General features: G+C 41.1%; 1 protein-coding gene across 1 annotated transcript in view; it reads right to left on the bottom strand.

The window, feature by feature from the left end:
- Positions 1-18,757, bottom strand: part of NEK5 (NIMA related kinase 5) — a 61,294-nt gene that overhangs the window by 17,098 nt on the left and 25,439 nt on the right. Inside the window, exons 9-19 of the mRNA XM_020898979.2 lie at positions 18,160-18,360; positions 18,000-18,081; positions 13,844-13,977; positions 11,967-12,151; positions 11,365-11,431; positions 10,435-10,551; positions 8,922-9,008; positions 6,354-6,446; positions 3,256-3,342; positions 2,964-3,032; positions 220-346 (exon numbers count right to left, since the gene is read on the bottom strand). Of these exons, the coding sequence (XP_020754638.2) occupies positions 220-346; positions 2,964-3,032; positions 3,256-3,342; positions 6,354-6,446; positions 8,922-9,008; positions 10,435-10,551; positions 11,365-11,431; positions 11,967-12,151; positions 13,844-13,977; positions 18,000-18,081; positions 18,160-18,360 (1,249 nt within the window). The remainder of the gene's footprint in view (positions 1-219; positions 347-2,963; positions 3,033-3,255; positions 3,343-6,353; positions 6,447-8,921; positions 9,009-10,434; positions 10,552-11,364; positions 11,432-11,966; positions 12,152-13,843; positions 13,978-17,999; positions 18,082-18,159; positions 18,361-18,757) is intronic.

The raw sequence follows: 18,757 nt of genomic DNA on the forward strand, positions 1-18,757 counted from the left end.
GGCAGGTGAAACTGCCCCGGGAGCAGTGCGGAGCAGAGAGGAGGGTGGGTCTCGGGCTGTGATCTCTGCGGTGGGTGGAGTCAGGCCAGGTTCCACCCAGCTCAGGGAGGGGTGGGGGGCAGGGGACAGTCAGGTCACAGGAGATGAGTGAGGAGAGAATATGAGATGGTTATCAACAAAACCGTACTTTCTCATCTGCAGCCTTCAAGGGACACATACCTGCTTCTGGGCAACAGAGGTTTTCAAATGCTTTGTCTGTATAATCTTCCTGCGCCTTCATACATTTAAGTTCCAAGAACTTCATGCCATCCTCAGAAGTCAAAGTTTTAATCAGCATATCCACTGCCTAAAGCAATTCCACAGTGTTTCATGAGAAATAAGCCACATTTTGGGGGAAAAAGTTTAAAAATTATTCTGTATTCCCAGTAGTAGCATTTATCAAGATATCCAATGATAATTCAATATATGTTTATTACATGAATCAATAGGCTTTTAAAGCTGGAACTCTTTTGGAACAAGGTAGAAACGGGAATATGTCTGTCCATTTCTTCTTGTCAACCGTGACGAGCTCTGATCCCGTGGGAACTAATTTGATGCAGATGTCCTGCCTTTGATCTTATCCCCCTACTGTTCCATGCTATGGAACTCTAAAGATGAGTTCATCCATGTCCTGCTTTAAGCTTTAACATTGCCAATCAGGTCCCTAAAACTGCTCCTAACATTCCATTATTAATATTAAAATGACTCTGTTTCAAGCATATCAAAGCAAAGAAGAACAAAGGATGAACAAATTGGTGCATAAAACTTTGGGGGTTCTATTCCTTTCTCTAGAAGGCCAACTTTAAAAGTGAAAGTGTTAGTCACTCAGTCATGTCTGACTCTTTGTGACCCCATAGACAATAGCCTGCCAGGCTCCTCTGTCCATGGGATTCTCCAGGCAAGAGTACTGGAGTGGGTTGCCATACTCTCCTCCAGGGGATCTTCCTGACCCAGGGATTGAACCCTGGTCTTCTGCATTTCAGGTGATTCTTTACAATCTGAGCCATCAGGGAAGCCAACTGCAGCGCCTCAAGTCACAGCACTGGAGGGACCGGACCTCAGCTTCCAATCCAGACCCCGGGGCCCCAGAGCTGCTCCCTCTGGTACTCACAGCTCCAGGACACGCAGAGCCTAGCAGTTAGAGGTGAGCACTACCTACCGCCACTCCACTGAAGTCTTTATATAGCAAAATGCTGGTAAAATCTCAAAACTTAGTGGAGCACAGAGGATTTTTAGGGCAGTGAAAATACTCTGTATGATTCTATAATTTTACTCTAAAATTTAAAAATATTATTTATTTTTATTTTATTTTTTAAACTTTTTATTTCATACTGGAGTATAGTTGATTAACAACGTTGTTAGTTCCAAATGCATAGCAAAGAGACTCATAGATACATAGATGTACTCATATACATAGATGTATCTATTCTTTTTCAATTTCTTTCAGTTATACATAGAAATGTATCTATTCTTTTTCAATGGTTCTATAAGGATGTCATTCTACACTTGTCAAAACCCACAGAATGAGTGAACCCTAACATAACCTATGGACTTTGGGTGATTAGCATGGGCCAGTGTAGGTTCATCAATATGCAATGAGTATTCAACATATGTTTATTACATGAATCAACAGGATTTTAAACTGGAGCTATGTTGGAACAAGGTAGAAACAGGAATGTGTCTGTCCATTTCTTCCCCTTGTCAAAAGAGATAAGCACTGATCATGTGGCAGCTAATTTGCCATGAATGTTCCACTCTGGTGGGAGGTGCTGATGGTAGGGAAGGCTGTGTGTGTGTGTGTGTGTGTGTGTGTGTGTGTGTGTGTGTGTGTGTGTGGCAGGGCATGGGCAAGAGCTATATGGGAAATCTCTCTACCTACTGCTCAATTTTGACATGAACCTAAAACTGCTCTAAAACATAAAGTCTATTTTTTTAAAAAATGGACCTTCACCACTCACACAAACACACAAATCTAAAAGAAATGATAACATTTAAAAAGTTTTAAACCAATAAAAAAATGAAATAAAGAAATTGAGAGAGATACACTTTCATACTTAACTTTTGATAATTTAAAAGGTCAATTTGGAGAGGTGAAATGGAAACACAAATCAGTTAATTTTCATATTGGTTAGCAGCTTTAGTAAAAAATGGGATTAAAAAAAGATGCTGAAATCAAGTCATAAAATGAGGTTTGAGTGTATTGTATTCATGCAATTATTTCTGTTTCAATGAGATCCCTAGTACATAACTGAGATTTACCCAAAGACCAGTACAAAGTTATCAATAACTAATCAAGATCCAAAATAAATGTGCATGGTTTCAAGATACCAGCTCACTTATTTATTTTTATTTTATTTTAAACTTTTTATTTCATATTATAGTTGATTATCAATGTTCTGTTAGTTTCAAATACATAGCAAAGTGATTCAGTTATACATATAAATGTATCTATTCTTTTCCAATTGCTTTCAGTTATACATATAAATGTTATCTACTCTTTTTCAGTTTCTAACTAGGTTGTTACAGAATATTGAGCAGGGTTCCCTGTGCTATACAGTAGGTTCTTGTTGGTTATTCAATTTAAATATACATGCTCATTTATTTTAGGTGAGTTTATTAGTTGTTGACTATATATTAATATTATGTCTTCTATTTTAATCTGGCTATAATTTAAAAGTTACTGTTAGGAGGAAAATACTTTCTTCATAATAGCAAAGTAAAATGGAATAATCCATTTATATGAATAATCTAAATTTTAAGAACAGAAGGTTAAGTATTTTGGAAGACTTTTCTGAACACTAGAGATCCTTCTAGGAAGATTTTAGAAAATTTTCCCTACCCTCTATGGGAAAATTTCATGAAATGTGCTATTAAGACACTCATTCTTTCATCTCTACTAATAGAAATTTAACTTAACGGCATACCTCTTCCTCTTGGAGGGTGTTTTCATCAGAAATGCATTCATCTAAATTAATTTCAAATTTTATCCCTCTCTAAAAGAAAGCAAGAAAAAAATCTTAGTTTTGCAATCCAATGAAAACCTTAAAATTACAACTCCCAATATGACATTACAGATACTTAAAACCATTAGTCTAACATCACAAAATAAGGCAATTCCATAAAATAGTAGGGGGTGAAATCCTGTAGGCAATCCAGATTACAAGGTGCAGAGCCCCAGCCAGATTTTTAATACGAAAAAGACAAAATGTTTATTACCTGAGCTTTATGTTTTTGTTCCGAACTTTTACTTCCCTTTATGTTCTGAGGTTTAATTTGTTTTAAGTCTCTTTCACTATCCTGAAACTTAGAGAAAAAATAAAATCTAGCATTTACTATTGATCAAACAATTATATTTTCACAATTGCCGAATTCACAGCAGGGTCTATTTACATTATTTGATTTCTTGAATGAATCTGATGGTTGACTTGAGAATAAAAGCATGCCTGTTGCAAAGAAAGTTAATGATAGCCCACTAAAAGCTTGGGCACAAGGTCCATTAACTTGAAGTATTAGTGCATTTAACACCAGCATTGCAACTCTGTGTTGTGACAGTATTTATCACTTCAGTCCCATATAACCTAATCTAACTCAAGAATGTAAATTGGGGACTTCCCTGGTGGTACAGTGGATAAGAATCCGCCTGCCAATGTAAGGCACATGGGTTCGATCCCTGGTCTGGAAAGATCCCACCTGCCTTGCAGCAACTAAGCCACAGTGCCACAACTGCTGAGACCCGTGGCCCAGAGCCTGTGATCTGCAACAGGACGCCACCGCAGAGAGAAGCCCGCCCACCTCCGCGAAAACTAGCTCCCACTCGCCGCAACTAGAGAAGGCATGCGAGCAGCAGCGAAGACTCAACGCAACTAAAAATAAATGCAATTTTTAAAAAGAGTGTAATTTTGACTATAAGATCCTTCCCTTAAGAAGCTTATGATCTTAATCAGGAAAGCAGAAAAGTGCACAGCTCATGATACTACAAAGGAAGGAGGGGGGGGTCTAAAAATTGATGGTCAATTTAAAGGAGGAAGAGAAGACTGTAAAAGTGCTGACAAGAATTTCCAAAGAATGGTCAAGAGGTGAACTTTAGGTCCTGAGCTTTCTCGGGGTTCAGTCCTGGGCCCCCTGCCGTTCTCCTCCTCAGTACACGTGTGGTGGCTGTGGCGGTTTAGTCACTAAGTTGTGTCCAACTCTTGAGACCCCATGGACTATAGCCTGCCAGGCTCCTCTGTCCATGGGATTCTCCAGGCAAGAATACTGGAGTGGGTTGCCATTTCCTTCTCCACCATACACTGGGGTCTCAGTAATTTCCAGGGATTTCAATGCGATCTTTATGCAATGACTCTTAAACATGTCTTTTCAGGTTTGATCTTTCCTCCCCTCTGAGCTTCAGACTCACATATTCAGCTGCCTACTTGGTACCATCCTCACCTTAACATTCACCCCACAATTTCATATCGAGCGCCCACCACAGACCAGACACTGCCCTGCACAATGGGATGGTGCAGAACGTGAACGTCCCTACTGACACACAGCTTACATTTCACTGGAGTAAAATAGGTAAATGAGTCAGCAAAGCAATGATGTCATTTCAGAAGGTGTTAAGTGCTATAAAGAAAAGAAGATTAGAGTAATAGCCTAGAAAATGAGCAGAGGAGGACAGTAAGTCAGGAAAAGTCTACCTGGCATTTGACTGAAGCCCTGGAATGGTGTTGGACCCTGGCTAAGGATGGTCTGCGGAAAGCGTGTTCCAGGTGGCGGGAACAGCAGGGCAGAGACCTGAAGCAGGGATGTGGTCTCTCAGATCTTCCTGACTCAACATGTCCAAAGCGGAGTTCCTGAGGGCCCGCCCCCCGACATACAAGCTTGCTCCCTACTCTTCCACATCTTGGTAAAATGTACTATTTCTTTCAAGCCAGAAACTTATGAGTCTCCATGTGTTTATATATATATATATATATATATATATATATATATATATATATATATATAAATTTTATAAATATATATATAAATTTTATAAATATATATTATATAAATATATATTCAATTTTATAAATATATATATATTATATAAATATATATTCCCCTGGAGAAAGGAATAGCAACCCACTCCAGTATTCCTGCCTGGAGAACCCCCATGGACAGAGGAGCCTGGCGGGCTACAGTCCATGGGGTTGCAAAGAGTTGGACACAACTGAACAACTAACACATACCTACACATAGACGTTAATTACTGCCTCTTCCGTGGACCACACCCTTTGTGTGTACTTCACATCTATCAGTTTGAATTGTTATTGGTGAGTTGCCCCGCAACCGTGGGAAGGGTGTTTTCCTGCTTTGCAATATTACACACTCTGAAACAGGACTCTGACTTCTGTTATCTTACTTATATTTGTGAGGTTGGCTGTCTGATTTGACTGTGTAGTCTAATTGTCTCAATTGCATGAGAAGTGTCATATTGCTTTGCTTCCCTTTGTGCGTGCATGCTAAGTCACTTCAGTCATGTTCCACTTCTCCAAGGGATCTTCCCGACCCAAGGATCAAACTCGTGTCAAACAAGTTAGACCCCGAAGCTCCGTTCACCCAACTGGGTAGAAAATTCAACCTCAGTCCACTTTAGAGCTCTGGGCACTGCCTCTTGTGAAGGTCCCGGGGTTTTCACAAAAAGAAACACTCAGGGAGGCTGTTCAGCCTTCACTTCACTCAACGTGGCTTCCTCTCACCTGCCCTCAATCAAGCCCTTGGGGCACCTCATTGAAGATGAAAGGGAAAGACCTCCCAGAGGAAAAAAGAAAAGTCCTTTGTGAGCCATTTGATCATTCAGCTCTGCCCAGTTCCCTATTAATGCCAAAAACGTAAGTTTGAAGATAAATTAACTGTCAGATTCACTGAGAGGTGTCTTTGAGCCTCAGATTCAAACACCATCGGACAACAGAAATTTCTCCCACTCCGGAAGCAGTTCTCAAACTTGGCTGCACGAACTTACCAGTTAGCTCTTGACGACCAGATGCCTGGGTCCCACCACAGACCATCTGGGATGGGGCCCAGGTGTTTTCATTTTTTTTTTTTTTGATCGCTCTGTTTTTTGGGGTTTTTGTGGAGCGGCACCCCACGCAACATGCCAGATCTTAATTCCCCAACCAGGGATGGAACCCATGCTGCCGCATTGGAGTCTTAACAACTGGACCACCAGAGAGGGTCCTGAGTGAGTTTTTTAAACTTTCCCACGTGGTTCTACTGTGCAAGGAGGGATGGGACACCAGGCTGGCGCAGACTCACTGGGAAACGAGGCATTGTCTAACAATAACCATCACCTGCACAGGTGCTTCTCCCTCAGGCGCTTCATGGGGGGTGGGCAGGTCACTCTTCTTCACCAAGTAGGTTTTCCAGCTCACTTTTGAGTCCTCCTTCAACATAAATTATACACAATCAACAAGGTTGGTTCTGCGTCAGTTCTGAAGGCCACTTGCTGACCCTCGGCTGCTAGACCTGAATGGGGTCTCGTGAGGACACTGGCCCGGGGAGGATCTGGGGGTGTGGCTGGAGAGAAACCCGTTATGGCCTCTGTCCTCTGTGGCCGCCTTCGGTGTCCCCCCAGGGCTTCTTTCCTGGCCTCTCTAGAAAAGTCTGCTGTCTATCTTTCCCACATGCAGGCTTCCCACCCCAGACCTGCCTTAAAAAACAGCGCTGAGGATAACACAAGGCTCTCCACCATTAACCAAACCACTGCTCTGGGCTTCCCAGGTGGCGCTAGTGGTAAAGAACCCACCTGCCACTGCAGGTAGAGGTAAGAGATGAGGGTTCGATCCCTGGGTTGGGAAGATCCCCTGGAGGAGAGCATGGCAATCCAGTCCAATATTCTTGCCTGGAGAATCCCATGGACAAGAGCCTGGAGGGCTACAGTCCACGGGGTGACAAAGAGTCAGACACGACTGAGCGACTTAGCATGCATGCACTGCTCTGGTGATAAGCATGTCCAGCCCGCCCCTCCCATGGCACTCAGGCCTGAAGCTTTGTGTGGTTCTTTCAGATGTCCTCCTCCTTAGCTCTGCCTCTCCAAACTCCACTCTGCTTCTCAGACCCAGTTTGGGCCACATCTCTCTTCTTCCAGAAAATTCCTCCACCTGCTCAACCCGCTCCTGTTTACTCCCAGGCACTCACAGGGCTTAACCAGATTCAGTCTTATTCCATCACTGCTTCACATGTGCATGTCTTATCTTTCCAATTATTTATGGGTAGAAGTGTCTATGCTAGAAAGGGTACAGGTTTTAGAATCAGTTGCGTATTTGTGTGTTGTGTGTGTTAGTCACTCAGTCGTGTCCTGCATTGCAGGCGGATTCTCTACCATCTGAGCCATCAGGGGGAGTTATATAGTCTGCCTTGTAATATCTAAGTGACTTGAACGTCTCTGTCATGGGAAGTAAAGAAAATGTGGATATCAAAGCTCTAGTACCTTTGCTCATTTCACCTATATTCATTTATCTATATGCCCGCAGAGATGGGGAGAGGGAAAGGTCAATTTCAGCAATGTGGGCAGTTCTACACAATGAGTGTGTAGTTCAAGTATGCGTGAGACAGGCTGTGTCCTCAATGGGACTCGGTACCCCCTGGCCTCTCATAGGAGGAGCATTCCAGGGTCCCAAGGATGTTTCTAGTGTTTAAAAATGCATGTGTTTTTCATGCAATGTGGTCTCCAGACACAGGCCAGCCATCTCATCTGGAGTTCTACTGAAAAAGCAACCACCTAAGAAATAGAAGAATGAATCTCCAATGTGGCTCCTTCAAAGGATATTTCAAAAATCATCTCAACTGTACTCAAATGTTGCCTTATGTAGACTACCCCAGCATATGAGACTGTTCCTGTGTGTGTGTGTGTGTGTGTGCGCGCGCGCACTCAGTCGTGTCTGACTCTGCGACCCCATGGACTGTAGCCCACCAGGCTCCTCTGTCCATGGGATTCTCCAGGCAAGAATGGGTTGCCATTTCCTCCTCCAGGGGATCTTCCCGACCCAGGAATCAAATCCACATCTCCTGCGTTTCTTGAATTGGCAGGTGGATTCTTTACCACTGATGTAGCTAAATTCAGTAAATGCTCATTGTCTTTCCTACCTCACAGGCATGAACTCACTTCTTGTATCTAATCCAGTTCTAGAATAAAGTACCTGCTTGGTCAATACTTATTGACTGACTCACAGGGAACACGATCAACCATATTTAATAACAGGCACTCTTCACTGAGACTCTCAGCCCCATCACCTTGTGTAGCCTCAAGTAAACCATAATAAAGCGGGGCTTCCATTACATCTGACAGTTTTCCCATTTAAAAAAAAAGTTTGCATGATAAAGCTTATCTTTTTGATGAGAAGATCATTACTCCCACGGGCCACAGTTAATCAGCCTGTACTCTAGAGTCTGGGAACTGCACCTTCCAAGTCCTTAGCTCTGCAGAGAAGCCCAAGCGCTGTAATGACGAGGAGCCCCTGCTCGCCACAACTAGGAAAAACCCGCACAGCAACAAAGACCCAGCACAGTCAAAAATAGTTAAACAACTAAAATTATTTTTTTAAAAAGATGATTACTGTTAACATCTGCTCAGTTTAGTTAGCTCTGAATCAATAGAGCAACACTTTGTTTCCGTTTTTTAAACATTTTGTTTTTTGATGTGGGCCATTTTTAAAGTCTTTATTGAAATCATTACAATATTGTTTCTGTTTTATGCTTTGGTTTTCTGGCCATGAGGCATGTGGGATCTAAGTCCCCCCCCCGCCATCCCCCCGACTAGGGATCGAACCCACACCCCCTGCATTGGAAAGAAAAGTCTTAACCACTGGACTGCCAGGGCAGTCCCTCAACATTTCCTTTAGAAGAATGAAATTACCTACCTCCAGTTCACACCCCATCTTCTTTCTAATTTCCTTCATGTCATGATGATACTGTTGGCGTATTTCCTCTAACTGCTTCCAATATTCCTGGAAAGCAATCCCAATTCCGAAATGTTAAATGTTTGCGAACAACTTGACAGAATACTCTCTAGACAGCCTACGATTTTCTTTCTATCTTATTTTTTATTTTTGGTCATGCCTCACAGCACGTGGGATCTTAGTTCCCCGACCAGGGATCGAACCCACACCCCCTGCATTGGAAGCATGGAGTGTTAACCACTGGACAGCCAGGAAAATCCCCAAGACAGCCTATGATTTTAGAAATATGTGATATGTAGTAAGGGAAAAGTCGGTGCTCCCAAAAATGATAATCTGCCTTATACTTTGCCTATGGTACTTCCAGCAGTGAGGATAAGGTCTCTTGGAACAATCTCTTTTGTATATAAACCCCAAATGTGTTACTGACATACAATTACTCTACATATAATCCTGTGATAGGCTGAGTTTTGTCCCCCCAAAGAGATACTAAGCCCCAGGACCTCAGAATGAGATCATATTTGGAGACAGTGTTATTGCAGAGGTGAATAGTTAAGCTAAGATGTGGTCACAACTGGGGCAGAGTGGGTCCCTAATGCATACAGCTGCTGTCCTGTTAAGATGGCCAGGGACTTCTCTGGCAGTCCAGCAGTCTAACACTGTGCATTTCTAATGCCGAGGACTCGGGTTTGATCCCTGGCCAGGGAACTAAGGGCCCCGCGCCACATGGTGTGGCCAAAAAATAAAAAATAATAATAAATAATATTTTTTAAAAAAGAAGCAGACTCCTTTTAAAAAAAGAAGATGAAGACGGTCATACAAGGAGGATGCCACGTCCAGTGGCAGAGACTGAGTTGTGTCACTGCAAGTGAGGATATCTGAGCATCACAGACCAACTAGAAGCCAGCAAAAGATAAAGAGGGACGCCTCTCCAGAGTTCACAGGGAGCATGGCCCTGCTGACATCTTGACTTTGGACTTCAAGCCTCCAGAACTGCGAGACAGTAAATTTCTGTTGCTTCAAACTGCCCGGCGTGTTGTAAGGCAGCCCGAGGGAACTAATACAAATTCCAAAAATGTTCAGGATGGACAGTTACTTAATCAATCCGAGGTAAAAAGCCTTATGAACTCAGCTACACTGCATTCTCTGAGAAGGTGAAATACACGTCTCTGTCTCCCGAACCCTCAGCGCGGTGCTTCACACCGTGCATCCTGCAAGGGTTTGTGCAGTGAGTTCTCTCAGATGCACCACAGATGCTAAAAACAATAATACCCTGCGTGTGTGCATGCTAAGCTGCTTCAGTCGTGCGACCCTATGCACTGTAGCCCACCAGGCTCCTCTGTCCATGGGATTTTCCATGCAAGAATATTAATACAGGAGTGGGTTGCTGTGCCTTCCTCAAAGCAACACGGTATTACGGTACAAAAGACAATGAGAGAAATACAGCGGTAGCCCTTGGAAGCAGACAGTTTCTAACCTGTTCCTTCATTTCATTTCTCCTGAACTGCAGCCCCCAGAATCTAGGTCCTTCCCCATCACTTCTCAGCTTTTGTCTCTGGTTGTGATTTGGCTCAGCAGAAGATGGACGAAGACCCTATTATTAGAATAAAGTAGTTTATCAAGTGTATTTGCATTCTGGAAACATGACTTGACCTGTACCTCATCCTTTAAGCAATAATTATATTATCAATCTCACTATTTGCTAATAATTATATTGAGTTTTTTTTTATAGTGAGCAGAATTTTCTTAGATTAAGCATGAAACTTTTAAAAAAGTAAATGAATACAACCATTGGTATTGTTTAGTCTAAGCAATCAATATTTTATGCAACCATGTAAGACACCTAGATTCGTTTTCTGAACTGGTAAACTGTAATTGTGGAATCAAATACCTATAAAAGTTCAGCAACCCTTGGAGCTTGGGATTAGGTAGGGGAAGAGAACTAAAGTTTTTTGAGCAGCTCAAAATAAGAGCAATACAAATAGGATGTATATCCAATTTCACTCAGCCCCAGAATTTTGACACTATACTTAAGGGTAAAGTTTAACTTTCATTTCAAATAAAATATGATAATCTAGAATGTTTAGAATTCTAAAAAACTAGAATCAAAGAAAAGCAGCACTGAAGGGGACCTTGAAGCCTATATACAACTTTTATAGCGAAAGATACTGAAGTTCAGAGAGGCTGCATGTTCTGCCTAATGTCACACAGCAAGTGATGGAGTCAGGGAAGGGACTAGGCTTCTCAGATCCTAACTGAAGCCTATTCCCAATATTCTTCTTTAGCTGTTAAAAACTAGTCTTAATCTTCTATGTGGAATGAACTTTGACTTAAGGAACCATGAATATTTGTGAACAGAGAAAGTGTTAGAAAATTTCTGATGGCCTCATATTTGGTTTTTACTTACCAATTGCTTTTCCACTTTCAGCTTATATTGTTGAGCTTCACATTTCCTCTGAAGGTATTCAGCAAGCCTTAGGAAAGAGAAATGTTCAGCTTGAGTAGAAATTTTAACTTGTTATAGGCAGCAATTTGACTAGTAGATTTTCAGTTTCATAATGAGATTCACAAATCACCTGTGACATTCTGAGTTCAAAGTGAAGAGTGAAAGTTGCTCAGTCATGTCCCACTCTTTGCAACCCCATAGACTACATAGCCATGGGATTCTCCAGGCCAGAACACTGGACTGGGTAACCACGCCCTTCTCCAGGGGAATCTTCCCAACCCAGGGATGAAACCCAGGTGTCCCACATTACCAGAAAGAAGAAAGCAACATGAAAAATTTAAGAGGATGAATCTGTGCCCACAGTCAAATGGCAACATAATAAGATTAGTTACATCAAACTTGAGATAAAAAGGGTCAAGGGAACGGTGAATTAAGTATTTTAAATGAAGAGTCTGGAGATTCTTCCTGGATGTTTTAGGAGAATTTGGACAGACTTCAAAATAAATGCTGATATAGCGAGATATATCCCGAGGACGAAAGCTTAAGTTAGACTCTGACATTACCATTGACCTGGAGGCGGGCTGTGGCTTTCTTCCTCATCATAACTCTCCTCAACTCTGCCATCTTTCTGAGGAACATGGCGGGAGTTTGGTCTGTGCGCTCTCTTTCTCAACAAGTCAAGTTGAGCATAAAAATGATCATAATGGCCACACGCAGCAGCAAGTTTGGGCCTTTCTACCATGTTTACCTGAGGGATTAAAATGAAGAGAGTTTTTTTTTTTAAATATAGGATTAAAATCTATAATAACTGACTGCTTGATAGTGACCATAGCTAAGACAAGGCATAGAAGTTATTTTGTCCTTGCTCTAGACTTGTTTTTCAGTAATCTTACAATCCCCAAATCCTAGAACTGAAAAATGTTTTAGAAGCCAAAGTCCTGAGGCACCACAGTTAATAATTTTGCTCAGGTGTGAATATGAGTCATGGATACTTCATGACTAGTGTATCAAAAGTACTTAGTGAGTATCTATCCAACCCAAGATATGAAACTAGACTGTTATTATTTCCTATTTTTCATAAACTTATTTGTTGTTGTTCATATACACAGGAAGAGCCCCGGGAGGAGGAAATGGCAACCCACTCCAGTATTCTTGCCTGGAGAATCCCATGGACAGAGGAGCCTGGCGGGCTACAGTCCTTGGGGTTGCAAAGAGCTGGACGCGACTGAGCACACACACAATATATATGTAAGATTAAATATGAAATTATAGATATTTGACCATCTTTAACTTACAAAAATGGCATATTCACATAACCCTATTCAAATATTAAAGTAAATGTGTAAAATCTGGCTTATCAGTCTAAATACAAATTAAACATTTATTTTAATTTTAAAGTGTCAAGTCATTTTCTTAGTTTTATGATGTTTATCTATGTACAACCCAAAAGAAGGTACTACTACTTAGTTGAAAAATGGCTAGAAATACAGAAAAGTATTAGAAGGAAAAAACAGCTTCTTTAGGATTTTCTCTAAAACCCCAAATGGTAATAACAACATTCAAGATGGTTCCTGTGGAGACCTCCCATTTCACTGCATTAGCAGAAGCTTTCTGAGGATTAAAGAACCAGCAAAATGTTCTCCTAATATCATCCTCCCAGAAATCTTGTAGATGTTTTTTCTTGTTTGTTTGGTTTTGTTTTGTTTTTGCCTCCTGCAGGTTTGCTACAGAGTATTCTAAATTACAACATACTTTCAAAATTCTTTAATAAAATTAAGCCACATTCTATCAAATAAAGGGCAATAATTTAATAGTTTCAAAAATCTATCTGTACACCAACATATTTGCTAAAATGTTTAGATAGCAAGTAAACACTTAGGAAATGTACTTCAAATGGCCCTGTAATTATACCATGAGCCTTCTTTAAGAATATAATTCTTCAGTTAAAATACAACAGCCATTTTTATGTGCCAGAAGCATTTCACTAGCAAAAACTAAAAGATTCAACATTCTGATGAAATGGATTCAAATAACTGGCATAAAGAAACTCAGGGGAAAAAAATCAATGATTTTATAATAAAAATTCCTCAATTACATACAACATTAGAATCAGGAGTATGAATGGGGAAAGTTTTCTGCTGCTATTCTACTCACTTGTCCTATATAGAAAAACCTTACTTATTTAAAGAAATTAAACTGAATTACAAAAAAAAACCTAATGCATACAATACTTATAAGAAAATACAGCATTGTTAAAAATATATATAATAACTAGAAGTTGCCCCATGAAGAACCACTTTAATGCTAATTACAGAATTTTATTGTAAGTACCAAACTAGTGAACCCTCACATCATGACCTCATACCTCATGAACTTGTGCAAGCAGTTCTGTAGAACAGACCATCTGCTAAAACAACAGGAATGGTTTAGCAAGACTTACAGATGTGGGTGTCTGGGCTTCAGCTGGTGGTCTGCATTCATTTCTATATAATACATCCTTCCTCTTATTTGGCACTGCTATCCTTGATCTTGGTAGGCACTTTTCCTGGAATCTCACTTTCTGTATTATAGAATCTTATTTAACCAAAAGAAAGCAACTTCATTAAAAAAATTTTTTTATACTTGTGAGAGTATAAGCATACAGAGCATTTCATAACACGCTAAGTTCACTGTAACCAGAAACATTTATACTCACAAAGAGAAGGGCTGATGGAAAATGACTACGCATTTTCTTTGGATGGAGGAAATCATTCTTGCCAGGGTTCCTCTACACAGTTCTCTCTCTCTCTCTCTAGTCGCTCAGTCGTGTCCGACTCTTGCGATCCCATGGACTGTAGCCCGCCAGGCCCCTCTGTCCATGTGATTGTCCAGGCAAGAACACTGGAGTGGGTTGCCATTTCCTTCTCCATACATAGTTCTAGTAATATTTAATTATTTAATCGTCTACTATTTAAGAATTTAGAGTTAATATTAACAGTTACAGAAACAATGTGCATAACAAAATGGCATGTTTAGTAGTTCAATTATTAACTAAATTAATTACAAGTAATTAAATGTAGTCATCAGAGCTTGGGTTATCAGGCCGCAGCATTCAGGACCCATTGTTGCTTGAAATGGATGAGTGGGTCTTCTAACATGTTTGTATTTATCACCTTCACCCATGTGTTCCTGTTTTCCCATCTGTCCTATATCAGAATGTAGACAATGCACTTTCTTTCATGGTCTACTTATCTACTTTCTAAACATTCTCAATCTAGACCAATACATAATGATGTCAAATCAAATTAAACACAGCAGAATTACCCATTCACTTTCCCTTTATAAATTTCCTAAGTTTATAATAATTTCTCCATCACAGTGGGTAATATTTCCCTCTCACTGGTTCCTCCTAATCCTTGAAGCTGAAATATTTGGTTATGGCTAAAAATCCTGCCGTTAAATTGAACGACTTAAATTGAAGAAAGTAGGGAAAACCACTACACCATTCAGGTATGACCTAAATCAAATCCCTTACAATTTTACAGTGGAAGTGACAAATAGATTCAAGGGATTAGACCTGATAGATAGAGTGCCTGAAGAACTATGGACGGAGGTTCGTGACATTGTACAGGAGGCAGTGATTAAGACCATCCCCAAGAAAAAGAAATGCAAAAAGGCAAAATGGTTGTCTGAGTAGGCCTTACAAATAGCTGTGAAAAGAAGAGAGGCAAAAGGCAAAGGAGAAAAGGAAAGATACACCCATCTGAATGCAGAGTCCCAAAGAATAGCAAGGAGAGATAAGAAAGCCTTCCTCAGTGTTCAATACAAAACAGGGGAAAACAATAGAATGGGAAAGACTAGAGATCTCTTCAAGAAAATTAGAGATACCAAGGGAACTTGTCATGCAAAGATGAGCACAATAAAGGAAAGAAATGGTATGGACCTAGCAGAAACAGAAGATATTAAGATGAGGTGGCAAGAATACACAGAAGAACTGTATAAAAAAGATCTCCCAGATAATCACAATGGTTTGATCACTCACCTAGAGCCAGATATCCTGGAATGTGAAGTCAAGTGGGCCTCAGGAAGCATCACTACGAACAAAGCTAGTGGAGGTGGTGGAATTCCAGCTGAGCTATTTCAAATCCTAAAAGATGATGCTGTGAATGTGCTGCATTCAATCTGCCAGCAAATTTGGAAAACTCAGCAGTGGCCACATGACTAGAAAAGGTCAGTTTTTGTTCCAATCCCAAAGAAAGGCAACGCCAAAGAATGTTCAAACTACCACACAATTGCATTCATCTCACATACTAGCAAAGTAATGCTCAAAATTCTCCAAGCCAGGCTTCAACAGTATGTGAACCAAGAACATCCAGATGTTCAAGCTGGATTTAGAAAAGGCAGAGGAACCAGAGATCAAATTGCCAACATCCATTGGATCATCAAAAAAGCAAGAGAGTTCCAGAAAAACATCTACTTCTGCTTTATTGACTATGCCAAAGCCTTTGACTGTGTGGATCACAAGAAACTGTGGAAAATTCTGAGAGATGGGGATACCAGACCACCTGACCTCCTGAGAAATCTGTATGCAGGTCAAGAAGCAACAGTTAGAACTGGACATGGAAAAACAGACTAGTTCCAAATCAGGAAAGGAGCACGTCAAGTCTGTATACTGTCACCCTGCTAATTTAACTTCTATGCAGAGTACATCATGAGAAACGCTGGGCTGGATGAAGTACAAGCTGGAATCAAGATTTCCAGGAGAAATATCAAAAACCTCAGATATGCAAATGACTCCACCCTTACTGCAGAAAGTGAAGAAGAACTAAAGAACCTCTTGATGAAAGTGAAAGAGGAGAGTGAAAAAGTTGGCTTAAAGCTCAACATTCAGAAAACTAAGATCATGGCATCCGGTCCCATCACTTCATGGCAAATAGATGGGGAAACAGTGGAAACAGTGACAGACTTTATTTTGGGGGGCTCCAAAATCACTGCAGATAGTGACTGCAGCCATGAAATTAAAAGACGCTTGCTCCTTAAAAGAAATGTTATGACCAACCTAGACAGCAGAGACATTAATTTGCCAATAAAGGTCTGTATAGTCAAAGCTATGCCTTTTCCAGTAGTCATGTATGGATGTGAGAGTTGGACTATAAAGAAAGATGAGCGCCGAAGAATTGACGCTTTTGAACTGTGGTGTTGGAGAAGACTCTTGAGAGTCCCTTGGACTACAAGGAGATTCAACCAGTCCATCCTAAAGGAAATCAGTCCTGAATATTCACTGGAAGGACTGATGCTGAAGCTGAAAATCCAACACTTTGGCCACCTGATGCAAAGAACTGACTCATTTGAAAAGACCCTGAAGCTGGGAAAGATTGAAGGTAGGAGGAGAAGGGGATGACAGAGGATGAGATGGTTGAATGGCATCACTGACTCAATGGACATGAGTGTGAGTAAACGCCAGGAGTTGGTGATGGACAGGGAGGCCTGGCATGCTGCAGCCCATGGACTTGCAGAGTCACTCACGACTGAGCAACTGAACTGAACGGAATTGAAAAATCCTGCTGTTCTTATTTCACAATATTAATTGAATTAGTAATTTTTCTCTTTAATGTCTGTCTCTCTTACACATACACACAAACACACATACAGTATTTCATCAGCTGATTCCTGACACTATCACTAAAGCAGCTCCCCTATTTCTCATTACCATAAGGTATCACCTGCTTTCTTTGGGGATCACATAGTAACAATTCTCCTACTGTTACCAATTAGGTCCAAGATCCTAACTTCAGCTCAAACCAGCCTCTGCAAGAGAACTCTTAATCTGCAGTCCATTCTCTCTAGTTCAAAAACATAAGCTTCATCCCATGATTCCGTGTCTGTCTGTGACCCTTCTCTGACTCGCTACCCTTTGCCTACACAAAAGTTAAGCTTGGGTCCTACCTCTTTGAGCATCTCTTTATCAGCAAATCTGCGGCTTCATCAAGTTTTCCTGACTGATGAGAAGAGGGGAGAAGAATCCTCCAGGTCATGAATGAGCTAGATGTACAGGCACACCCACAGGTCACCACTCAACAAAAATTTTTCTCCTGTTTATAGTGTTGGTGCATGCTAAGTCGCTTCAGTCATGTCTGACTCTGCAACCCTGTGAACTGCAGCCCACCAGGCTCCTCTGTCCATGGGATTCTCCAGGCAAGAATACTGGAGTGGGTTGCCCTGCCCTTCTCCAAGGGATCTCCCTGACCCAGAGATCGAACCTTCATAGGCCAATTTGGGCACATTTTCCAGTTGCAGCTAGTACGAGGCCTCGTAAAGGTAGACTAGAATTGTCTGGGTTTAATACAAAGATGTGTTGTAGGTCTCAGGCATTGAGATTAATAAGAAATCATGGTATTGCTATAATAAATTCATCTCATGTCTCCTGCATCGACAGACGGGTTCTTTACCACTAGCACCACCTGGGAAGCTCTGCTTATAGTGCTCCTTTTTTAAATGTCCACATTCAATATATTTGGAGGAATTTCCCTGCTAATGTTGTCAACCATATACTATAAATCACTGCGTGAGACACACACAATAAATATCGTTTAATTGCACAGTTAAGTCCTTCTTACCAGGGGCTACCTTCCCAGCAGGTTGAGAAGCAGATGGTCTTGCTTTATGTAAGAGTGGGTGACTGAATTCTTCGTAAATGACCTAAAATATAACAGTGTATCAGGACTCACTAGCCAAAAATCTCTGTCAAAATGCAAACAGAATCACCTCCAAACTCACCTCGGGAGTCAAGTATTTGGCAATAAGATTCTCTAAAAAGGGCCTTTTCAAAATGGAATTGATGGATGGCCGATCTCGGGGAGATACTTCAAAGAGCTGGGATATTAAGAACTGTAGGTCATGGGAAAACCGTGGCGATATTGGAGGAAGATGAGCTTGACAAATCTTCAGAACCAGCTGCTGTAAGTTGTTAGCCTCAAACTGAAAGGACAGGAATGGTGATACTAAATCAGAGAAAAATTCGGTGTGAATATTTAAAGGAATACCAAGAGGGACTTCCCTGGTAGTCCAATGGTTAAGAACCTGTCCTGCAATGCAGGGGACGTGGGTTTGCTCCCTGGTCAGGAACTAAGATTCCACATGCCACGGAGGGACTAAGCCTGTGTGGGGCAACTACTGAGACCTCCTGCTACAGCTAGAGAGTCTGTGCAATGAACGATCTTGCAAGTCACAACTTAAGACTTGACACAGTCAAATAAGTAAATAAATAAACATTAAAAATAAATAAATTTTAAAAAGAGGAGGGAGTGAAGTGAAAGTCGCTCAGTCTGTGTCCGACTCTCTGCAACCCCATGGACTGTAGCCCGCCAGGCTCCTC

This window comes from Odocoileus virginianus, chromosome 8 (assembly GCF_023699985.2).
Source record: "Odocoileus virginianus isolate 20LAN1187 ecotype Illinois chromosome 8, Ovbor_1.2, whole genome shotgun sequence".
NCBI lineage: Eukaryota > Metazoa > Chordata > Mammalia > Artiodactyla > Cervidae > Odocoileus > Odocoileus virginianus.